Source organism: Pseudorasbora parva, chromosome 16, assembly GCF_024679245.1.
Source record: "Pseudorasbora parva isolate DD20220531a chromosome 16, ASM2467924v1, whole genome shotgun sequence".
Lineage (NCBI taxonomy): Eukaryota > Metazoa > Chordata > Actinopteri > Cypriniformes > Gobionidae > Pseudorasbora > Pseudorasbora parva.
This window is the reverse complement of record NC_090187.1, coordinates 12,924,890-12,951,244: the sequence shown is the minus strand read 5'-3', so window position 1 is coordinate 12,951,244 and position 26,355 is coordinate 12,924,890. Positions and strand designations below refer to the sequence as shown.

The 26,355-nt window shown below is 42.4% G+C and overlaps 1 protein-coding gene across 2 annotated transcripts in view; it reads right to left on the bottom strand.

Annotated features, from left to right (window-relative positions):
• Nucleotides 1–26,355, bottom strand: part of kiaa1549lb (KIAA1549-like b) — a 140,333-nt gene that overhangs the window by 34,309 nt on the left and 79,669 nt on the right. For both annotated transcript variants that reach the window (XM_067419686.1, XM_067419685.1), the window contains exons 13-16: nt 25,702–25,892; nt 13,537–13,667; nt 10,397–10,521; nt 9,757–9,986 (exon numbers count right to left, since the gene is read on the bottom strand). In XM_067419686.1, coding sequence (XP_067275787.1) covers nt 9,757–9,986; nt 10,397–10,521; nt 13,537–13,667; nt 25,702–25,892 — 677 coding nt within the window. The remainder of the gene's footprint in view (nt 1–9,756; nt 9,987–10,396; nt 10,522–13,536; nt 13,668–25,701; nt 25,893–26,355) is intronic.

Genomic DNA, 26,355 nt, shown 5'->3' with positions numbered 1-26,355 from the left:
GACAGCAGATCACAGTAAAGCAGAGGTTCCCACTTTCACACAGAAAACACAAAATAATATGCTAAGTTATAAGAGGTCACTTTGAGATGTAAACCTACATAGCAAGCGATTTTGGCCTGATTGTGGCCTCAAGCTGGCACTGCTGGCCTTCTGTCGACAATGGAATGTATCTTGTCAGCCAGAGCTGGGCGATGTGTGGCAATGCACAGCACGTATCACAGCAAACAACATGAGGGCTGATTGTTGGTGGGAGGATTCTGGCCCAGGTCAATCCAGTAATTATCTGGTCTATATCAGAATTGTGACCTTGAGACTATTACGTCCACTTTAGTGCAGTTGACTTGACACAATTCACTTCATTGAAAATGTTATCGATACATCTGGTACAATGGAGGCATTCGATTACCTTAAAAGCCAATTTACCAGTGTGTCCCTTCATAAACATCCAGACCCCACCTTCCACTTAGTTAGACACTTCCCGAGTTAGACACTCGGACTCTAGTGTTGGCAAGACTCTCCAGCCAAACTTTTCCCTTGTGCTTTTCCTTTTGAAGAAACATACTCCCGCTGAATGCAAAATACAATGTGGAAGACATCATTACTGGCCATCAAGACAGCTTTGCTACTGGTTTAAGGGTGCTTAACACACTTTCATAGTTCTTACGGATCACTAACATTTAGAATACATCCAATGTGTCAAGAGACTTACCGCTCATCAAACTTGCAGGGCACGTTTCTTCTCAAAATTGAACTTCACTGTAACTTAGAGGCCAGGCTCTATGAACACAAATGCTGACTTACTCTCCAGAATGTTTTCCCCTACCCTTCAAGAGAGGACCAATCCCCCCATACTTCCCTCTCTTGAAGTTGGATGTTATGTGGGATATCAATGAGAGAGATTCAGCAAGCCATCTCTCTGAGCAACCCCCTGACTGCTGATGGCAAGTTCTTTGTTCCTACCATGTTACGTTCCCAGGTGATTTGTTGCCTTACTGCACAGATCAACTACTCCAAAACAAGTTTTGGTGGCCTGTCTTAGTGTCTGATGTTTTCTTACTTATATTTTTATCGACTTTATCGTTGACCAGTATCTCAATGAGACACAATATTTGTGGCTGAAACCTGCCAAAAATACTTTGGAAGTTCATGCACCAATTGTAATTGTTATGTTTAGTTTGTCTGTTTTAATCTTGGTTTTGCTTGCATGTCTGATTTCCGTCTAGTTGCCTTGGTTACTGATGTGAGTTATCTGTTTTTAGTTGAGTTGCTCGTTATCTTGTTTCCTTCCTTTTTTCTATCCTTGGTTATTTCTTCTCGTCATTATATGGAGGTGGTTCTGGTTGTGTGTCAAGTGTTTTTTCATTACACACCTTACTACTAGCCTAGAAATCTAGACGCACCCTAGCGGCAGCAAATCTAATCTGCCTGCGAGTGTCATCTAGCAACTCTCAATAGCCTTCTGAGCTGTATTCCGCTAACTCTTGCCAGGCCAATCACATCGTGTATAGAGTCGGTGGTTGGGGCCATAATGACGACGACTGAGTTGCGTTTGCGTGCTTCTAGTAAACACAGAAACTGGCGGTCTTTTGAATCAGCTTTGACCGTGACTCTGGAAGACTTGGAGTTAAGCTTTTCTCTGAGAAAAGAACTGAAGTCATTCTTAAAATTGTTGATCCATCTTGGGACACTAGTTCACCAGCATATCCCTGGATTGTCGACCCTCAACCTCCACCTAGTACCCTAAAGTCCCTATTCTACCTCAACCTGTCAACCTGTCCGTTCTGCCTTGCATCCTCACTCGCTCTGCTTCCCCTTTGACCCTCATCACTATTTTTACACAGGGCAACCTCATCCCTCCGGCTTCGCCTTGGTCAGTCATCACTTTAACTTCACCATGGAATTATGGTCCATGCCAAGTCTCAACCATGGTTCCTCCCTCCATCTACTCAGCCTTGAGCCTGAGTCTTGGTATTCCTGCTTGGTGTTTCTCCCTGGCTTCTCCTGCTGTTGTCCTCTGCCTATGTTGTCTTCTTCCTGGATTCTCCCACTGTTGTCTATTGTTCCTGCTCTGTGTCCTACTCCAAAGCATGCTTCCTTCCTTCCTCCCACCGCTGGGCTGTATTTGTGGTTTTTAAGAGTTATGTTTTGATTGTCTGTTTTTTTTTTTTTTCCTGTGTGTCTGTCTGATTTCCTTACTAGTTGCCTTGGTTACTGATTTTAGTTACACACCTGTTTGTGGTTGAGTTGTTAATTGTCTTGTTTCCTTGGTTTTCCATTCTTGTCATCATATGGATGTTGTTCTGTTTGTGTGTCAAGTAATTAAAGTTACCCAAGTATTGGTTTTCTGTAAACTTTTTTTGCACTATGGAAAATAAAAGGGAAGCTAAAGATAACACCGTGACTACCAAAATTAGAGAGAATGCATTCATGTCTTCTGCAGGTGTAACATAACAAATCATTGGAGTTAGAATGTAGGCTGTGCCAGTGATCCTCAACAGATAAGCTTAAACAAATGGAAAGCTAGAAGCTGCAGAAAGACATGTTTTCCTTCATTATACAATGAGCAGCAAATTGCACAAGATTTGACATGGTGCCAATGGAACCAAAAAGTAAATTAATTTTTTTAACTGAGACAAAACTCCAAAGTGAAGGCATTTCGGTCAGCTAATGAGACTGGGCAGAGTTTGTTCTTGATACAGCTGTCTGTGACAGCAGCTTTTGTGTCTACTCCTGAACTCCAGGGGAAAGAACAACAGACATGTTTGAGCGCACAATGTTTTCATCATCAAGGCTCACAATTGCTAACAGCTAGTTGACAAACATCACTGCATATTGATTATGGTGGTCCTTTGCCAAATGTTAGAGAAAGCCAGCCACAACTATATTCCAACTATAGTCCAACTATATTATTAGGTTTAGCAAGATATGAATTGGTAAAGCCCATGAACAAGTCACCTTTTTATATAGCATTTATAATACAGAACTACAATACAGATTGTTTTAAAGCAGCTTTACAGTGATAAATGGGAAAATAGTGACGCAAACATAATGTAATTCTATTAAGCCACTCTAAAAATGAAATAGTGTCATTGTTCAGCTGAATAAGTTAATCAGTTAATTAACATATTAATGTATTTGGGTAATACTTTATTTTACAGTGTCCTTGTTACATACAGTATGTTACATATACTGACAGATAACAGTAAATTATGTATAATGACAGGCAACTAAACCTCCACCAAATCCTAATCCTACCCAGAACCTATAGTAATTACATGTTGTTAATTAATATAACTCTTAAATATACAATTACATTGCAACAATGACACCTTAAAATAAGTGTAACCTGTATGTTTGCGTTAAATCTATTTATTATGATGCATACATAGCAAAGCCTTTAAAATAATCTTTTTTGATGAATACTTTACATTGATTGTATTTATTTATACATAATGTAGGAGGTTAGTAATAAGAAAGTTTTAGAATGTAGCCTAAAAAATGTTTTGATTCAAATAAACCCGAGGTTTGAATTCACCTTTGGCCAAACTTGCTGTACTCCCTTTTGCCATCACATATCACATCAAAAAGGCATTTATTTCAGTAAAAATGAATAAACTATAGGAAAAGTGGAAATAAATGGTCTAACGTGTGTTTAATAATAAGTGTTTATCAGTTAGGGCTTGTCACATGTCTGTCTTGTCTTGGTGTGAGCACATGGCTTACTATTTGTCATTGATGGCCATGTGCTTGTGTTTGTCATGTTTGGTGTAAGCACATGTGCTTGCCATGTGTTCCTTGTGCCATGTGCTCTCCTATCTATTGTCTTGACCCCACCCCTCTTGTTATCCGATTATTGTTTAATATGCTCCACCTGTCCTCCCTTGTTACCATCATTGTTTGTTCCCTATTTAGTCTCATTGTGTTTGCTGTAAAGTGCTAGATCGTTGTCTTCTGTTCCCTGCCATGCTTCATGTCTCCTCTGTGTGTGTGTGTGTGTGTGTGTGTGTGTGCGTGCGTGCGTGCGTGCGTGTGTGTGTGTGTGTTTTGGTCCTTGTGGGTAGTTTTGTTTCTGTTCTATTTTATTAAAATTTTAATAAAACCTTATTTATTCCTACACTTGGGTCCTCGCTCCTTGTCACCCATTCCCCACCATGACAGCGCTTCAGTGTCCCAATAAGGTGGCATTAATTTAATATATATATTAAAATATATATTATGCCCGTCCCGGTCCTCCTCGGAAAGGGATTGGCCAGGCTTCGACCGACTGCTCACTGCGACCAGCCAGCCAGTCAGCACGGCTGGGAACCACCCAAAGCGGAAGTCGACCCAGAGGTCCCGACGGTGTCCCATGTTGCTGGCCTTGGATAGCTCAGAGACAGTGAGTCCGGCCCCCATGATACTAACCTTCTGTTTGATCTTTACCAACAGGTCTCTGGAGCTGGGGAGTTTCGCCAAAGAGCAACACGAAGACAACCGGTTAAAACAATGTTGTACCCAGATGAGGGTGGTGGATGGGAAGGAGCTCCAGCATGCGCCCCACGCCATGCTTTGTTGTCAACAATGGTCTGCTGTACTGCATTGACCAGCGGAGTGGGGGAGGAAAAATGACTGCTGGTCGTTCCCCACTCTAAGACCGAGGTGCTGTTGGCAATCGCTCACAATCACCCTGTGGCCGGTCACCTGCCGCCCCAGAACATGATACAGCGGTGGCAAGGCCACCACAAAAGCCATCACCCACGAGCTGTTCCTGCTGAGTAGCCGGGTTGGCATACCATTGCAGATACTGAATGACCAGGGTACCCCGGTCATGTCCTGCATGATGACCAACCTATGCAATCTCCTCAAGGTACAACAGCTCCGCACGACCGTCTATCATCCCCAGACCGATGGGTTAGTTGAACGCTTCAACCAGACGCTCAAGTGGATGCTGCACCGGGTGGCGGCCGAGGAAACCCGCGACTGGGACCTGATGCTGCCCTACATGCTCTTCGGGATCCGGGAGGTTCCCCAGAAGTCCACAGGCTTCACCCCCCTTCAAGCTCCTCTTCGGCCGACAACCCCGCGGCCTGCTGGATGTTGCCAGAGAAGCCTGGGAGCAAAAACCAGCCACCCACTCCTATTGACCACATAAGGCAGATGCAGGAGCGGATCCACTGGGTCATGCCCATCATCTGGAAGCACCTGACCTAGGCCCAGCAATCCCAGCAGCGGCACTACAACTGGGGAGCCCAAACACAGGAGTTCCGGAGAGGGAACCACATCCTGGTCTTGGTCCCCACGGCCGCCTGCAAGTTTCTGGCCACCTGGCAGGGGCCGTTCACCATCACGGAGAAGGTTGGCCCTGTTACCTACCAAGTGTGCCAGCCAGGGAAGAGGAAGGAAGACCAGCTATATCACGTAAATCTTCTGAAATGTTGGGTCGGGACAGGACCCCAGCTGGCTGCCCACGCTCTCCGCTGCACAGAAGACCGATCCGCAGCACTTGGTCAGTCAGTTTTCTGCGGTGTTCCCCCCTGGCCCGGGCGGACCCACGTGCTGGAGCATGACGTCTGCAGGACACCTGGAGGCAGCAGCCCTACTGAGCTCCGGAGGCTCAGCAACACGCCATCGAGGAGGAAGTGCAGGAGATGTTGAAGTGTGGGGTCATCGAACCATCACAAAGCCCATGGTCCAGCCCCCTTGTCATGGTTCCCAAGCCCAATGGCACCTTCCGCTACTGCAACGACTTCCTGAACAAGGTCTCCAAGTTTGACGACTACCCCATGCTCCGAGTAGATAAGCTCCTTGACCACCTATGAAGGGCCCGGTTTATCTCGACCCTCGACCTAACCAACGGGTATTGAAAGAACGAAAGAAGCCAAGCCGAAGACTGCCTTCTCCACCCCAACTGGCCACTGGCAGTACCAGGTCCTTCCCTTTGGCCTGCACGGGACCCCATCTACGTTCCAGCACCTGATGGATGTCCTCCGTGCTGCGTCCCACCCCCAAGACTCAGGTACGGGCCTTTTTGGGGTTTGACTCGTGTTGCCTTTTCAAATGCATGTTATAAGTGACTCAAACTCACAGTCTTTCAGACGGAGCAGCTTTTATCACAGAGCCGCTCTTCGCTAACACACTGGGCATTAATTTATCTAAATAAAATCGCAGCCTTTGAGCTTTCATAATCGCACACAAGCCAAACCGCGATTGCGATTCGATTTCGATTAATCGTGCAGCCCTAGATTGTACGTATATATTTTTTTGCACAATGATAAATTAATCTATAATGACGAAATAGGGCGCAATTCACCTTTATTCCACAAGGTGGCAATGTCTGATACGCAATGATGAAGTGACGTTTCACTCATAGTTACCTCTGACAGAAAACAAAACAATAATAATTATAATCTGCAAAACTTGAAATGGCTCACTGATTTACTGCAGAGAGGAAGAACAAACAATCAAATATTAGTGTCACTGTCTCTTGATGATGGATGTGGTCAAGAAGCTGTCAGTGATCAAAATATTGATTTTGAAGACGTTTGAAGAGGAGAATATGCTCAAAATCGCGAATATGAGGCCGATGCTGAATATACTGGTAAACGAACTCTGATGAGGACAGATGGTGATGGTATTAAACATCTGCTCAAACTGAATCCTTCCAAGCTCCAAAAGGTAACGAAATAGGTTTTATTTTATTCTTCTGTAATTTTTACTCTAACATCAGGAGTTTTGATATATTATCACGACAGGTAGAGGTCTATCCATGTTAAATATAGATCCGGGTCGCTAACGACCCGAATATGCAAGAATGTTTGGCGAAACAGTCATGCATTTAAGGGTTAAACATCTGCTCAAACTAAACCCTTCCAAGCTCCAAAAGGTAACGAAATATGCTTTATTTTATTCTTCTGTAAGTGTTACTCTAATATCAGGAGTTTTATATATTATCATGACAGGTAGAGGTCCATCCATGTTATATATAGATCCGGGTCGCTTATGACCCTAATATGCAGAGGTGACAAGTAACGAAGTACAAATACTTCGTTACCTTACTTAAGTAGAAATTTTGGGTATCTATACTTTACTGGAGTAATTATTTTTCTGCCTACTTTTTACTTCTACTCCTTACATTTTCAAGCAATTATCTGTACTTTCTACTCCTTACTTTTTAAAAATAGCCTCGTTACTCCTCTTTCATTTCATCTTGTTTAAAAAAAAAAAAAAATATGCAGATAAATCGCGTCATCCGGATAGTGTGAATTTGATTGTGGTTGGATGAGAAGTGTAAACATATACCATCCCAACACCCTATTGGCATACCTGTCAACTTTTGGGTATCAAAATCCGGGATAGATTGGGGGGGGGGGGGGGGGGGGGGGGGGTTAAATCCTCACATACACCCATAATAATAATAATACATTTTATTTGTACCTGTGCTCTTCCTACATGTATAACAACTTATCAGAACTTAAGGGAAATGTATATTTCCCTTAAGTGGGAAATATACAGAAATTGTAGTTGTACTGCATAAGTTAAGAATTATATATAGATTAATCCTTCTTAAAGGTACTGAAGTTATTTACTCAAGAACAGAGCATATTTAGTGAGCAATTACTTCTGTTCTTTATATTGTCATTATAAGTGAATGCTGTCACTTTAAAAGATCTTCCCCTGTCGCACATGAAGTCAGTTACAAAACTTACAAAACGCGTGACTGTCCTCCATCTGCTCCTCTTCAGAAAATTAAATTCGCTGTCCCATTGATCACGGTATTTACACAGGGTTTGGGTTTGCTGGCAGGAGTGCCTTCCATCTCTATCGTTAGTTACGTCCGTCATCCGTCTGTTTTGTTTTTCCCCACGTTGTCACTCGTCGTCATCTGACCTCACACACTATAACCTCGCGACAACGGCCACCTGTAGGCTACTACAGATGGCAGTTATCGCGAGGCTAGTTACAGAGCTCAGATTGGAAATGTTTTTTTGTTTTTTTACTCCGGTATTATTATTTTTTAATAACGCAGGTTAAAATACAGGAGATTTACAGGAAAATACGAATACGGGAGGAAAGCGGGAAAGAAGGGTAAAATACGGGACTTTGCCGGCCAAAACGGGATACTTGACAGGTATGCTATTGGTTACATCGTGCCTGCACATGACTCAAAGCACAAATCACACACGGTGTTGCCAGATTGGGCGGGTTCCAGCGCACGTGCACGCACTTTCAGTCAATCAGCGATCAGCAGGCAGACGTGCTCATTCATGACAGTCAGCCAGGTTTTTAGCGCGATAACTCGTCGTAGATGTTTATTCAAGTGATTGCTATGCTAAAGTGGCATACATACAGTATATATATATATATACACAAGCCGTTTCTACAGTAAGGAGTGGTAGAGTGAACCAACTCTCAAACGTGGATTACACCTGTGACTCGAAGACTATAATCATGATTCCTGTCCATCATAATACACACTCAGGACATCTGCAACTAGCAACCCCAACAGCTGCTGAAAGAGGTTTGAATCAATGATGAATCAGTTTTGACTGGGATAAGTGCGTGTTCTATGAACTTCACAAGGGTACTGTAGTTTTGTCAGAGCAAAGCTAAACGCATTGTTGTTTTTTTGTTGGCGGATTATTGTACAGTATCAATGAATTACGCATTTTGGCAGTGGTGTGTGGTGTGTTTTAATGTGAAATGCCTGTTAATTATGTGCTTTTTCCGATATCTTATATTGGGCACTGTTTGCACATTCCTTCTTCAATAAAATATCATCACATTATTTTGCCAGTTTTGGTGACCTTTGTTTGAGCCCTGCACAATCCTTCTTATGACACACTCCTGCAGTCATTAAAATAGTTCAGCTTTGTTTGTAATGTCCAATAGTTATATTTCGTTTAGTTTCTTTAATAAAGTTAATTTAGAAAAATGTTTGGATAATTTGTTTGTTTGTTTTTTTTTTTTAAAGTGACAACCAAGCAGTCAGCGGCCGACAGTGGGTATGAGGTTAGGGGTGTAAAGTCAGGGTCCGTAGGGCTCTAAAGCGTCGACTCAATCTGGCAACACTGATCACACATGTAGCCTACATTTACATTCCAATAAAGGTTATTGATAACATTACTTATAGGCAACAAGCCATCATATCTTCCGCTTCAGGAAACATGCTCAGCAGTACACATATGTCCATTGTACTAAAATGCATTAATTTTCAATGGGTATATATGCGGCTGAAACAGGTAGCCAGTGCCTCCCAAATTTTTCAGCATTAACATTTGAATATAACATTATAGTCATTATGGCCTTTAGAAAAATGTTTTTTTGAGGAGGTGGGGTAGTGCACTCTAGGCCCCTGTGGTGTGGCCTAAGCTTTTGTCTTTAATGGCATTTTTTTCCTTACATTACTTTTACTTTTATACTTTAAGTAGGTTTGAGAACCAGTACTTTTACACTTTTACTTAAGTAAAAAGCTTGAGTTGATACTTCAACTTCTACAAAAGTATTTTTAAACCCTAGTATCTATACTTCCACTTGAGTAATGAATGCGAGTACTTTTGACACCTCTGCTAATATGTACGAATATTTGGTGAAAAAGTCATGCATTTAACAGTTAAATTGATAGTTTTTGCAAAGTGCACTTTTAAAAAATTTGACCCTGAGCCACAAACCATAAGGTTATTTTTTTAATGTCAGTGTCATAAGTATAAATGTACACATACACAAAAACATCATTATCTTGTTAAAAATACACAATCCCATTGAAGCTAAATCACTCACCTCCTGCGATACTTCACATATGTGGACCCTCTGTCGTCCTCCTGTTCCAGAGCTCTGCTGTGAGGGTGTGAAGGCCTGTCGTGGCTGTACTTGTGTCGCTGACTAAGGTCTTTAGTGCTCCCTTTCCCCTCAGCAGAAGGGAAGTCATAATATCCCTTCCTCTTGGCCTTCAGTCTTAGCTTATTCCTGTAGTGCTCAATGTCTGACTTCTGTTTCAGAGCCAAATTCACCTGTATTTCACATAGAGAGAAAGAGAGAAGGTGGACTCACTAATCATCCACTAAAAAAAATGTTGTTATTAATTTCCCATGGGTACTATGATATTCTAAAAGAAATCTGTGTCAGGTTTCTTTGAAACCCAAATTTGATCAATTAAGCAAGAGTCCATTGAGATATGATAAAAATATATTTTAGTTGACAAGACTGTCTTTATGTTAAGTAAAGTCTTTGTACATGATTGTGTCTGGCCTGTGCGCCCCAACTTGAAGAAACTCCGTAACAATCAGCCAATTAGCAATGTACTGTCAATCTCATATCCACAGCTCTTTTTTGTGAGTATATGCATCCGAATGTCAGTCAACAGACTGTGGTCTGTCAGTGGTTGCCATCTGAGATTATCTGTGATAAAATCAAATCTTACCTCTCCATTTAATATGGCAGAGTCCTGACTGCGGTCAGAGGATGCGGGATGCGAGTAGGTTGGTGGAGCTGTCATTGGTTTTATTGAAATAAGCTGAAGGGATCCTGAAGAACTATCACAATGATCTGCCAAAAACAAAAAACTTGTTTTCATAGCAGCAACAAGCTTGCAAAGACCACATCAGATTATACAAGCAGAATATAGATAAATTAACTTTGTGATTATGTGTCAGTGGCCATGGCTAACATTATCACTTGCAGGAGATTAATTATTTCCCTTAGCTCTCATTTCCTATTAAAAATGGAAAAAAAGTTTAAGCCCAAGATTTCAGTGTATCTTTTGATTTTAATTAACTGGGTCCATTTATCAAGAGAGATTAGCTTGTCCACTTCTGAGAAAATATATAAAAGTTAATAATATAAGAATATTTAAATATAGGGAAAAGCAAAGACAGGATAAGCAAAACTATACATTTTGGCCTAACTATGAAGAATTAGACTCAGAAAAAAAATAAAACAAAAAATAAAAATCTAGAAAGATTTTGATTTGTGATGGCATCACTATGCTACAGTGTAACATCTAGAGTTCTTTCTACTGTAAATTCTTAAAGAGATAATTTGTGAAGTAATTTACATCAGCAATTTTTCAGGTTATTTGAAAATAAATAAACCTTACTTAAACTGAGCAAAAATGTGTGTGCGTGCATGCGTGCGTGCGTGAGTGTGTGTGTGTTTGTGTGTGTGTGTGTGTTCCATAGAAGAAATACTGGTTTAGAATTACATAAGGGTGAGTAAATTATATTTTGATGTGCTTTTTATGACAATGTTTGTAAATTCTGGGCTGGCATACTTCCTCTCTCCCCAGACTAAAGTTCCATCTGACAAAGGTCACCTGCAGCATGTGCCAGCAGAACTTGAACATATGTCACCATATGTTGTTATTGTGAGCAACGTGTTTATTTATGTGTGCATGTGGAGTTGAGGGTTGCATATTGATGTCAATGCGTGATACAGGCCAGTCTTCAAATTCAGTTGAAGATACGTGTTGTATGCCAGTTATGACAAGCGAAAGATTATAAAATTGTTAAATTAAGCTTCAACAGGTGTGATTTATTTGTGTCAGTCTGTATGTCTTTGGGGATGCATGTGTCTGCAAAAATGTGCGTGTGACCCTGTTGCTCCCCAGTGATGCTGGTAGCCAAAGTGACAGACTGGATCATGTCAGAAGAGAGGGTCTCATTCATATTCATGAGCTCCATCACTCTTTTCCTGCTGAGGAATGTCATAAAAATGTCCTATAAAATGTCTTGGTTATGTATGGTAACCCTCGTTCCCTGAGAGGGGATACAAGACGTACGTCTGACATCACAGACGAATTGGGATTCCCTATCAGCCCTATCAGCTTCGAGAGAATAGGCCAATGAACATTGGTGTGCGAGATTGGCATATTGCACCACGCCCCGCGGCGCGGGTATGAAGCGGAAATGATAACCACACACTGTTGTTTTTCACTGAGGAGCAGAACTAGTGACTCGTCCTGAAGTGATGGTACAGCAACTGTGGCAATGGGACGTATGTCTCCGTTCCCTCCTTCAGGGAACGAGGGTTACCATACATAATCGAGATGTTCCCTTTCAGTCAGCCGCATTCGATGTATGTCGGACGTCACCAACTAATTGGGATCCCTTTGGAAAACTCCACAGTTACTACCACTTCCAGTGCCCTGCTAGAGCCCCTCCGACCCCGTCTGTTCCAGGCGGGGAAATTCACTATGGGAGAGTCACTGCCACTGTTACGCAAGACCCACTCAGCAGACTGTTGGATAACACTGGGAAAGCGTGCCCAGGGGGGTGCTGTTGAAGCCACATCATGCCCAGACAGAGTTACCATGTGGAGAAAACACGACTGACCGTGGGTAGTACAACATAAGGAAGTATGTAGGCTTTAAAATCTAACGAACGTGTTGAGTGTCGCAGCTCTACAAATATATGTCAGCGAGGCGCCAAAAGCCAGCGCCCAGGAAGAGGCCACACCCCTGGTCTAACCCCAAGCGGGGAGTCCCAGGGGTGACCCCGGTCGTTGTAGGCGGGGGAACAACACCATACTGAGACGATATGGGCTCACCATAGGGAACGCTACTGTGGAGAAGACACATATGGGACCGCCGTGGGGGTCACAACACATGGAACCCAGCTTAACACAAGTTCTACCAATGCATACGAGTGTTAGACCTAGCGTCGGGCGCTCCGCCATGTCTGACTGCCGCAGGTTGTGGGGTACTCGACAGAGTTAGCCATTCTGGGGAACTCGACTGGAGCATATAAGCGCACGTATCCGTTCCATGGGGTGATGATCCACAGCTTTTTTATTGTTGTTGTTGTTGTTTTTTTTAATGATGGTTGTTCTTGAGTCCCTTGTTTGAAAATCAAAGTAAATTGTACTTAATTTGTCTTCTGGGAAAAAATTAAGTATCTTCTGTTGCTTCTGAGGAGCAATACTAAATGAAAAATATATATATATATTTAAACAAAATAAGAAACATTTGGACATCTTCATCCTGTTCAAATGTTTTCATCCCTGGGCTCTTAATGCATCCTGCTTCTTTCTGGAGCATCAGTGAATGTTTGAACCTTTTGAAATAGTTGTTTGAGTCCCTCAATTGTCCTCAGTGTGAAAAGGATCTCAAAATCATACAGTCACTGGTGGAAAGGGTTCAAATATGCAAAAGATGCTGGAAAACTGAAGATTGTGCAGGACCTTCAGGATTTTTCTGAAGAACATTGGGCAGTTTAACTGCTCAGGACAAACAAGGGATTCAAGAACAACCATCACAAGACAAGAACAAGAAACAAAAAAACAGCCGTGGGTCATCCAGGAATGACACACAGTAAACTTTTCATAAATTTCATAAACTTTTGAATGGGGTCATTTTAATAATAATAAATAAAATAAAAATTATATATACATATATATATATATATATATATATATATATATATATATATATATATATATATATATATATATATATATATATATATATATATATATATATATATATATATATATATATATATATATATATATATATATATATAAAACAAGTGCAAAAAGTACTGAAACTGTGGAGTCATTTCTCACCACTACTCTTTCTCGTCTCTTCTTTTGTGAGTTTCTGCTGTGCTGTGGCTTTTTGCACTCTCAAGCCCTTTCCCAAGACCTCCTTCACTGATTCGCTGCTGATGACGGAACCGTCTTCACTCGGCAATCTACTGCAAGTAACCATAGCAACAAGAAGCAGCAGTGAGTCGGTGCATGTGTGAAATGAGAGGATGGTTATGTCATTTTCTTTGTCTGCATCCTCATCTCATATAAATGCAAAGACACAATCAAACAGAAACACACAAGCCTCAAAAAATAGTGCTAAAATGTCAGCTGAGTTTAGTTGCTGTGCTAAACTATATGAACTGTATGAAACTATATGAATAGTATAGTGTTGATGTGTTTTGAAGATTCCACTTAGACTTCTTAATATCTAATATATTTAGACCCAGATTAAATTTTTTCATTGGTAGTAGATCACACACAGGACTCCTATCTGCACTTTTTTTCTGGAATGGCGCTCTCACATTGATTTGCCCTGTTTAGTAAATCTGTCCCTTAGTTTTTATATTATTATAATAAATGACATATAATTGCATATTGCATGCAATATATGAAGGGAATGCTATAGTCAAAACAGTACCTGCTGCTGGTATGTATTGAAAATGATATGTAAGAATTAATTTAGTATAAATTGAGAGAGGTTCAATTAGCAGACTATTAATGCACATAGCTGTGTGGTGTCAGTACAGTAATTTTCAATAAAATGTATAATAATAATAATAGTAATAATAATAATAATAATAATAATAATAATCTTATTGTTGTAAGTATATGCTATTTTATCCTCTTATTTTGTGAGTGATTTAGAGATCTCGAAATCAGACAAAAAAAAAAACACCTCTGACTCTCTCTCTCTGTTTATGCTTCCCTCACTCTCCTCTTACATAACTTTGAGATGACTATTTCTAAAAAGCATACCAAAATTTTAGAAAGACATACTAATACATTTCCTTTAGAGACACTACCTTCAAAAGTTTGGAATAATTATAATTTTTTTTTTTTTTAATGCTTTGGAAAGAAGGCTCTTATGCTCACCAGGGCTACAATTATTTGATTACAGTTAATATTGTGAAATATTACTACAATTTAAAATAACTGTTTTATATTTGAATATATATATATATATAAAGAAAAAGTTATTCCTGTCACATGTTAGCTGTTAAATAAAGAGAATGTGTGACACAGAATTATCTAAAAAAAAAAAAAAATATATATATATATATATATATATATATATATATATATATATATATATATATATAATTAATAATAACAGAGAGTGAGAACAAAGCGCACATACCATAATGTTATTTGCAAGACACAGAACTAAGAAAACAGATGGATTAATTACAGAGGATTGTCATAAAAATAAATAAATAAAAACGTATTTTTAATCAGAAATATGACAACAAAAGACAAGAAACTAAACAGAACAAGTGTAACGGATTCACAGAGGCAGGATTCAAAAGCAAGTAATTCAGTTTATTAGACGGATAGTGTCACAGAAGTCAAAACTCAGAACAGTGAAGAAGTCCGGATAAGACAGAGCAGTGAGAGAGGCTCTGTTGGCGACACGGGCAGGCTGTGAGCAGCTGTGACTCGGGAGGTCGGTACAGGTAATCCGGGAAGGGATCCAGCGTTTCACGGAAGGGGGAAACGACAACCAACACGGAGACACAAGGGGAAACATCCAACAACGCTCTGACAAAGACAAGAGAGAAACAGAGAGACTAAATAGGGTGAAGGTGATGAGTTGCAGCTGGTGCAGGTGATCAGCCACAGGTGCGTGATGAGCCAATCCCAGGCTCCGCCCTCACCTACATTCAACACGCACCCAAGAGTGAGACAGGGAATCCATGAACCGTGACAGTACCCCTCCCCCTAGGAGCGTCCCCTGACGCTCCCAGCCGACCTTACCTGTTGATTGTAATCATCAATAAGGGAGTGATCCAGAATGTCCCTAGCAGGAACCCAACTTCTCTCCTCCGGACCGTAACCTTCCCAGTCCACCAAGTACTGGAAACCGCGTCCCCTCCGTCTAGAATCCAGAATGCGATTAACCGAATAAGTTGGTTCCCCATCTACGAGTCGCGGCGGTGGGGGAACCGGGACTGGCGGATTAAGGTGGGAGTGAAAAACAGGTTTGATTTTGGATACATGGAAGGCGGGATGAATCCTCCTGTACGCCGGAGGGAGTTTGAGGCGGACTGTCACCGGACTAATGATCTTGGTGACAGTGAACGGGCCGATAAATTTGGGAGCAAGTTTATTAGATACGGAGCGGAGAGGAATGTTCTTGGTAGAAAGCCACACTTTTTGACCGACGACGTAAACGGGAGGCTTAGACCGGTGGCGATCGGCTTTAGCCTTGGTGCGCGCTCCCACCTGGAGCAGAGTCTCACGGGCTCTGGTCCATGTGCGATGACACCTCTGGATAAAGGCGTGAACAGAGGGGACCGCGACCTCGGAATCCAGACTAGGAAAAATAGGTGGCTGGTAACCTACACTACACTCAAATGGCGAAAGGCCCGTAGATGACACTGGTAACGAGTTATGAGCGTACTCAACCATAGAGAGTTGCTGGCTCCAGGATGAAGGATTCTTGGATACCAAACATCGCAACACTCTCTCCAGATCCTGATTGGCTCTCTCGGTCTGACCGTTGCTTTGGGGGTGATAACCCGAAGACAGACTAACCGTGGCTCCTAGTAATTTACAAAACTCCTGCCAAAATTTGGACACAAATTGGGAACCTCTGTCGGAGACCACGTCCATCGGGAGGCCATGTAACCGAAAGACGTGATCTACTACAGATACCGCTGTCTCCTTGGCTGAGGGTAATTTGGGCAAGGGAATGAAATGTGCTGCCTTCGAGAATCGGTCCACGACGGTCAAAACGACCGTCTTGCCCTGGGAGGGCGGGAGGGCGGTAACAAAATCTAGAGCGATGTGGGACCAGGGTCTCGAAGGAACAGACAGCGGCTGAAGTAACCCCTGGGGAGGTTGGTTAGATGTCTTACCAACCGCACAGACCGAGCAAGCCAAAACGAAACTGCGAATGTCGCGAGCCATAAGTGGCCACCAAAATCGTTGCTTTATTAAACTGCAAGTGCGGTTTACCCCTGGATGACAGGCAATGTTGGAGCAGTGACCCCATTTGAGGACCTCGGATCTTAACCCCTCCGGAACGAATAAACAACTCGGTGGGCCGCCGGGCGGGGGCGTTACCCCTTCTAAGGCCACTTTGACCTTCGATTCGATCTCCCATGTGAGTGTAGAGATAACTATCTTCTCTGGCAAAATACACTCGGGAGTAACCGGGCGTTCGGAAGCATCAAAAATACGAGATAAAGAGTCGGGTTTGATGTTTTTAGACCCAGGGCGGTACGAGAGAACAAAGTCAAAACGTCCGAAAAAAAGTGCCCACCGAGCCTGCCTGGAGTTGAGTCTTTTAGCAGATCTAATATATTCAAGGTTCTTATGATCCGTCCATACAATAAAAGGTACCCCCGACCCTTCAAGCCAATGACGCCACTCCTCCAATGCTAACTTGACGGCCAACAACTCTCTGTTACCAATGTCATAATTGCGTTCGGCAGGAGAAAGACGATGGGAGAAAAACGCGCACGGGTGCATCTTGTCATCTGAGGGAGAGCGCTGTGAAAGAACCGCTCCTACCCCCACCTCTGACGCGTCGACCTCTACCACGAACTGACGTGTGGAATCAGGGGCGACTAAGATGGGAGCCGAAACAAAGCGGCTTTTGAGTTTGGCGAATACAGCCTCAGCTGTATCGGACCACCTGAACGTCGTTCGGGGAGAGGTCAAGGCAGTCAGAGGTGCGGCTAGTTGGCTGAAATTGCGAATAAAACGCCGATAGAAATTGGCGAACCCCAGAAACCTCTGTAGGGCCTTACGGGAATCTGGACTTGGCCAATCCATCACAGCCTTAACCTTGTCGGGATCCATGCGCATTCCCTCCGATGACACGATGTACCCTAAAAAAGGAACAGACTGTGCATGAAAAGCGCATTTCTCCGCCTTGACAAAAAGCCCATTCTCTAGCAACCTCTGAAGCACTCGTCTGACGTGTCGAACATGTTCCTGGAGAGACGAAGAAAAAATCAAAATGTCATCCAGGTAGACATATATGAATTGGTCGACCATGTCTCTCAACACATCATTGACGAGTGCCTGGAAAACCGCTGGGGAGTTGGAAAGGCCGAAAGGCATGACCAAGTATTCAAAATGCCCCCTGGGGGTGTTAAATGCGGTTTTCCATTCATCCCCCTCCCTGATGCGAACCAAATGATAAGCGTTACGTAAGTCCAACTTCGTGAAGACGGATGCTCCCTGTAACCTCTCGAAAGCTGAAGACATCAACGGCAAAGGATAGGTATTCTTTACCGTGATGTTATTCAGCCCTCGGTAATCAATGCAAGGTCGCAGAGAACCATCCTTCTTCCCCACGAAGAAGAACCCCGCCCCCGCTGGAGAAGAGGAAGGGCGGATGAATTTGGAGGCTAGAGAATCAGAAATATATTTCTCCATGGCCTCCCTCTCTGGAATAGAAAGAGAGTATAGTTTGCCCTTAGGCGGAGACTTACCTGGGAGTAAATCTATAGCACAGTCATAGGGACGATGCGGAGGGAGAGAAGCAGCTCGGGACTTACTGAACACTTCCTTCAGGTCGAGGTACTCCGGAGGCACGTTAGACAGATTCACCGCCTCACTCTGAAAAACAGAACGAGAAACAGACGAACAAGCAGACACCAAACAAGACTCATAACATTTATCACTCCACGCAGACACAGAGTTTTGTCCCCAGTCAACCCTTGGATTGTGTAACTCCAGCCAAGGGTGACCGAGGACAACGGGAGCCAAAGGGGAGTCCAGGATGAAAAATGAAATGCGTTCGGTGTGGTTGCCGGAAGTGATCAGTGTAAGTGGTTCAGTAGTGAATGAAATGTCAGGGAGAACTTGTCCGTTGAGTGCGTTGACAGAGATGGTGTTCTTGAGTGCAATGGTGGGTATGTTAAGTTTGTGAGCAAGGGCAGAGTCAATGAAGTTACCTTCCGCTCCCGAGTCGAGGAGGGCGAGGCTGGAATAATCCTGAGCTGCCCACAGCAATCTCACCGGGAGGAGAGTGGAGGATGAGGTCTTTTCCACGGAGATCCCGCCCGACAGTAGCCTTCCTTTTACCGCCGGGCGTGGTCTTTTACCGGGCAGGAGTCTAGCAGGTGTCCGTTCCTGCCGCAGTACAGGCAAAGACCACGGGATCTCCGTCTCGCCTTCTCCTCCCGGGAGAGCCGAGCTCGACCCACCTGCATGGGCTCCGGGTCGAAGGTGTAGCTGACCGCATCCGTAGCGCTGGCCTGAGGGCATTCGACACTCCCATGCTGAGGCTCCATCCTGGACCTCAGCCGACTCAGACGAGCGTCCACCCTCAAAGCAAGATCAATGAGACCGTCAATCTTCTCCGGAAGGTCGATGGCGAATATCTCCTTCTGGATGCGGTCAGCCAGCCCATGCAGGAACATGTCCCACTGTGCCTCCTCGTTCCACTTGCACTCGGCGGCCAGGGTGCGGAACTCGATGGAATAATCCGAGACCGAGCGGTTACCTTGGCGGAGCTCTGCGAGTTGACGTGCCGCTTCTCTTCCGGTCACCGCTCGGTCAAACACCCTTCTCATCTCTGCCGCCAGCGTCTGGAACGAGGAGCAGCAAGGATGTTGGTTCTCCCACACCGCCGTTCCCCAAAGTGCGGCTCGTCCGGAGAGCAGGGTGAGGACGAATGCCACCTTGGATCTCTCTGTGTTGAAAGTCTGCGGTTGAAGAGCGAAAAACAAGGAACACTTGGTAAGGAAGGCTCTGCAATAATTGCTCTCACCGGCATAATTCTCGGGGGTAGGCAGACGTGGTTCCGGTTGCCGCGAGGCAGATGGTGTGTGGGGAATCGGCGGTGGGTCGGGCACAGTGGGACCGACGAGTTGTTGCATCTGTTGGGTCAGCTCGGCCACCCGTGCCACCAAGGTGTGTACTGCCTGTCCTGTGGCAGTTAAGTTCGCCTCCTGCTGGTCCAGTCTCTCGTTGCTGCTGGTCAGTAGGGCGTTGATACTCGCTGAATCCATGGTTGGTCAGAGCGTTCTGTAACGGATTCACAGAGGCAGGATTCAAAAGCAAGTAATTCAGTTTATTAGACGGATAGTGTCACAGAAGTCAAAACTCAGAACAGTGAAGAAGTCCGGATAAGACAGAGCAGTGAGAGAGGCTCTGTTGGCGACACGGGCAGGCTGTGAGCAGCTGTGACTCGGGAGGTCGGTACAGGTAATCCGGGAAGGGATCCAGCGTTTCACGGAAGGGGGAAACGACAACCAACACGGAGACACAAGGGGAAACATCCAACAACGCTCTGACAAAGACAAGAGAGAAACAGAGAGACTAAATAGGGTGAAGGTGATGAGTTGCAGCTGGTGCAGGTGATCAGCCACAGGTGCGTGATGAGCCAATCCCAGGCTCCGCCCTCACCTACATTCAACACGCACCCAAGAGTGAGACAGGGAATCCATGAACCGTGACAACAAGATAATACATTTGAACATAAACATATACATGACATTACAGAGGGTTGGGGGATCAAATTGCAGCTGGAGTATTGGAAGTGTGAACGATTGACCAAGGTGGTGCCAGAGGGACGAGGGAGCCTGGCCAAGCCTGTGGGATAACAGACCATGGTGGAGACGAGCAAGCATTGAGCCAAGGTGGAGCTGATGGGTCAAAGGGCTGAGGTGGAGTCTGGTGTATGGATCCCCTAGTTGAAGCTAAGGGATCCATAGACCAAGCCAGAACTGACGACTGAGAAGCCACTGCAGATCCGAGCAGGAGGGCAGAAGCCCTGGATGAGGAACCGAGGGGCTGAAGGGAGACAGCAGAGGAAAAGATGAGGAACTAGATGGCTCTGGCAGAGGAGAAGGGAGAGGGAGGCTGGATTGGAGACTTGCCAGAGCCAACAGCAACAAGTGCGACTTGGAACTGGGCAAAACAAGCCTAGACTGAGATGACTTGGAACTGGACTGTACTAGCAGAGACAAAGACAACTTAGGACTTGGCAGTAACAGCAGAGATGAAGGTGACTTGGAACAAGGCTGAACCAGCAGAAGAAAATGACTTGGGACTGGGCTGAATCAGCAGAGACAAAGACAACTTGAGACTTGACTGAACCAACAGCAAGGAAGACGACTTGGGACTGGATGGGACCAGTGGAGACTGGAGACCTTGAAACATTTCATCATCCAGCTCATTATGTAATAATTCAGCAGAGACCCTACTTATAATATGCACCTCAGCGTTGGGAGTGTGGGTGGGGCTCCAATCCTTTCTGACAAACTCCACTAACATTCCCTCAGTGACGCTATTGATGCTGGCTCACACACTTGGACAGACTCCACGATGAGCTCAAGCTCTGTGGTCCCTGGCGATTCAAATCGCTCTGGCTCTTTTTTCAAGGTGGGTGTGGCAAGCAGGGAGCACGGGGCTCGCTGCCGGCTCCCTCAGTAGGAGGAGTCAATGCCGGCTGCCAGGGGGCGGAGGAGGATCGAGCTGTCCACCAAGCTTCCAGTACCATCGCATAGCACCGCGAGGAAGAGCCTCTCAGGTGCCGGAGGGCCGGAGGGCCGAACGGCAGTGTGTCTGGGAACCGGACCAGATTTTTTTTTTTTTTCCCTCTCGTTTTGTTGCTCCTCATGCTCCCGGCTCTATTTCTCTCGCCTCTTTGTCCTTACCCCCAGGTGCCATGGGAGGGGGAGTAGAGCCGTAAGAACGGAGCGAGGTTAAAGAAATTGTAACAGATTTCAGAAAAAAAAAACACAGCACTTAGTTCCGACAACTATTGAAGGGGTGGATATTGAAATTGTAAAATCTTAAAAATATCTGGGATTAAATAATAATTTTGACTGACGTGATCACATGAATTACTTATTTGCTTATAAAAAGGGTCAGAGTCATACCCACTTTTTTAGACGGTTGAGATCTTTTAGGGTGTTCCGGTATTTTCAAGGACTTTTTATGATACTGTACTTGTATCTGTAATTTTCTATGCTGCGGTATGTTGGGGAGGGGGATTTCAGAGGGACAAAACAGACTTAACAAACTGATAAGGAACGCTAGCTTAGTTATGGGTGCTCTCTGCCTTCTGTTGATGAAATTGGACAAGAAAGGATGGTATGGAGGCCGTCTTTCATAATGTAGTATAAATCTCACGCCCTCCATAATACAATACAATCAATCAGACTTATTTACCCACGTTGCTTTAAAAGAGATATAGAAAGTCTTTTCCATATGACATGAGACTGTTTAACTTCGATGACCCTGTACAGGGACGGGAATGACATCGTCATGTATACACTTTCTATTTTAAATGTGTGTGGAGGAGCCATGATGTCATATGTGGTATCATTTACAAGCTTAGAGTCTCTACTTTCTGGAGATATGCATCACTTTGGCATTTGTTTTACACAAAGTAATGTATTTACACTAAATTTCTCTGGTGCCATTTCCGCCTGGATTTGGTCTACCCAAATTGAAAAGCTTCCCATACACACATACAGTGGTCTAGGTTCAAAATGTTGGTGTCATTTTACACAAAACCCTTTAAAGTGACATAAAACACTGCTAAAAGTGAAAACATGTAAGTATATGTTGTCTAAGCTGTTATACCCCCCCAAAAAAATTAGGCGCTTTTTGATTTTTATATATAAATTCATTTTTGAAAGTGTGTAACTCAGGCCCTGTGTGCTCTAGGACCCCTCAGACAGTTTGGGCTGTTTCCAGCATGTATAATTAATTTAATGACACTGGAATATTGCATTTATATCACTGTATATGGTGGTAGGATTGGGGTGGTGGAGGGGGTAGCAGGGTCAGGGAAGGGGGCAAAAGGGGGAAAAAAGGGGGGTCATCCCTTCTGACCCATTTGAGTAAATCTGTCATACAACATGACACAGACAAACTTCTTTTTTCCACTATTTTCTGTAATTTAGTGGAAATAGCCCAAACTGTCTGCAGGTTCCTATAGCACACAGGGCCTGAGTTACACACTTTCAAAAAAGAATTAATGGGAAAAAAAAGACAAAAAAAAAAGCTTTTTTACAGCTTAGACAACTTACATGTGTATCACTTGTAGTAGTGTTTTATGTAACTTCAAAGGGTTTCCTGTAAAATGACACCAAATTTTTGAACCTAGACCACTGTATATGTGTATGGGAAGCTTTTCAATTTGAGTAGGCCAAATCCAGGCGGAAATCCCCCAAAATGGCAAGGAGCGTAAGAGGTTAATCAAATCTGATCATGATTTGTATACCTTGTGTCTGAGATTTTCTGTATCTTATTTATAGTAGCTATGGTGTTGCTGCTGTGATGAATGAATTTCCGGATATAAAAATTCTCTCTCACTTGCGTATTGATCTGTGCGTACAGGAAGTTCATATTTCTGAACATGGACCGAACAGTTATGTGTTAAATAACTGTGTAAATGCAACATACAAATGCAATACAGCTGCATAAAGAGGTAAAATGTGTCTGCTTTGAGAGTGTGAAAGACACTTAAAGGTGTCATGAACTGGCTTTTAAAAATGTTTATACCGTTGTCTGAGGTCAACTTATGACTTTGCATGTTTTTACATTAAAAAACATCATAATGAATAAGTAATAGGCTATTTAGGCCACACTGAAGACTTGGATTGGATAAGATTTGCATATTTAATGAAATTCAGCTCCCTTGTCAGTGCATGAGGGAATTGTTTTGAAAGCGTGTGGAGAAACGTCAACCAGAATAATTCATCCCACAGGACTCGCAAAACGTCTTTATCAAACAAACACAATGATTTATCTCTCATCCACCCGCAGTTGGTTGGAATGTAATTTTTTTATTACTTGGCCCGCCGATCAAGGGATATATGCTCTAACCATGTATCACACACACACACACACACACACACACACACACACACACACACACACACATACACACACACACACACACACACACACACACACACACACACACACACACACACACACACACACACGTACCACTACAAGTCGGTGGGCGGGGCTACAGAATCAGGCGTTGTTCATCTTCTGTTGAGGTGCTGTTTCACTACATGATGACGTCAAGGGTTGGCATATTATGAGATCTCTTGTTTTCTGGGACTGGTGTCAATAAAAGCTTTTCTTTGATTAACAAGGACGTTTTCCGCTCTGAAACACGATAATCTACCATGACCTTTTATATATCAAAAGCTTAAGGAAAAGTTGATTTCTCAATTCATGACCCCTTTAAAATAGTGTTAACCTGACCTGTTACATTACTGTTACATAAGGTCAGTGATTCTGGTTCTATACTTTTTATATATTATTATTATTATTATTTATTTTTTTAATCAAACTGTCTTAGTGTTTGTTTGTTTTTTTATGCTATTGCACAACAAAAATAACTGGTTACACTTTATTTTGATGGTCCCCTTTAGACATTCTGTTGATTATAAGTAAAGTTAACTCTTATTTGGGAATTAGTTTAGTATTAGTAGATTGTTAGGGGGTAGCAGAATAAGTAGTTACAGTTAGTAGACAGAAAAACAGAGTAGAAATTCACACACAAACACTCAAAAATGCAGCTTACTGAAGACAAAGAAGCTGATGACTTCTATTTCAGAAGCAGAAGCGTTCCCATAGCCTCAACATCATTAAACAGTGTTGAGTTCCTTCAAAAGGGAACGGTTTTCAACATTGATAATAATAAGAAATAATGGTAAGACTTTACTTTAAGCCTTTATGTATAATGCATTATAAAGGTATTCATAACAATGTACAATTATAATGTATTATATATTTTCATACATAATTGTAACAAAATTTAAAGCATTATATTTGCAGATTCCTTGTTACATATAAAATAGTTGTTTGTCGTGTTTTGCATTATACTTTCCAATGGCATAACAAAAGTATTATAAATTGTGGTTACAATTATTCATGGAGGTATAAATGCAGTGTAAGGTGCATTACAAGGCATTATTAATGCTTTCAAATACTTTCATAATGCATTATATATAAAGGCTTTAAGTAAAGTTTTACTAAAATGTTTCTTGAGCATCAAATCAACATATTAAAAAGGATCATGTGACACTGAAGACTGGTCACATGAATTTGCTCGAAAATAAAAATTTCAGCTTTGCCATCACACAAATTACATTTTATAATATATTTAAATAGAACACTTATTTTAAGTTGAAATAACATTTCACAATACATTTTTAAAGCATTTTTGAACAAAGAAATGTTTTTTGGTGAGCAGAGATTTCTTTCAAAAACATTTAAAAATAATATATAAAAAAACTTCGACTGGTATTGAATTTTGAATTTGAATTTTGAAGAATTTATTTCACACACCTTATTATTTCATTTTAGAGACAAAATTAACAATAGTTACAGAATGGTTATTGTGTGTAAAATGGGAAACGCCAAAGAAGCAACTGAAAGCTTCTTTATAGTATAGTGTAGTTTCTTGGTGTACTTTCTTGGTAGTGTAGTTCATAGTTTGCATATTTATCAGCAGAACTTCAGTGACCATAGGAAGTTAAATGAAAAATGCATGTCTCCAGGAATTACATCTCAACTTTTTAATAGATAAATGGTCTACATCAAGAACATATGATATCCTTATTAACTCAAACTGAGATTCTGCTCTGAGAACACTTTGCCTAAAGCAAGATCCATTTATCATACTCCATAAAACTAACTAAAAGCTACAGTATACTCATCCAACCATTTGAAATTCATTAACAGATAGTCACCTTAACAATAAGACAAAATTTTAAGAGGGCAGTGACCTCATTAACAATGTGTTAAGATCATACTGACATCCTGGGCCTGATTTTATTTGAAAAGCAATTAGCAAACAAGTCTCTGCCAGTATTATCTCACCATCTCTTGTACACTGTGTCTACTTTAGGTTATGTCTTCCATGACAAGTAGTTTTGTGGACCTGTGCCAAATCACACCAAATGACAGCATCACTGTTAGAGCTGTGACATGAATATTGAGAGTCTGCGGCATGTCATAAGTGTTAGGTTTCTTCACACATACCTTTTCCTCTTCTCACTTGTCAGGCTCTTTTTAGAAGTTGATCCATCCTGGCGTGCAGGCTTATCTAAAGGCAGAGGGGCATCTCGAATGGGGTGGGGCAGAACCATAGTCTCCTGAGTAACAGGGAGGGTCTCCTCATCACCACCTTGCTGACCCAGGTGTTGCTTGGCATAGTCAAACCCCTGAACAGGCTAAGCAACAAGCAAATATTCACATATTTTATTACAGACATTAAGGTTTGTCTTATATACACCACAATGGGAAAAAAATGGTAAAATCTAAATTAACTTTTTTAATTAAAGCATAATATTTAACATCACTAAATGAACCTAGATACATACATTTATACCAACAATTTTAAAATAGCTCTTTATGATAAAAATGGCAAGTTACAATTTTTTACTGTGCATAATGGGGTTTCCATAAAATATCACTAATTTAAGACAGATAAAGGTGTTTATTTTGTTTAGTTACCAAATCAATGATTTGGTGTTACTTTGAAATAATTCCTTCGAAAAATGGCTATATTTCAGGCATGAAAAATGTGCTGTCGGAAATATGACTGCTACATTAAAATGAGAATTTATGAGGATCTTTCATTGTTTCATGTGCCATGAGTACACTTGCAATGTCTTATCACTGAACACAACTAAG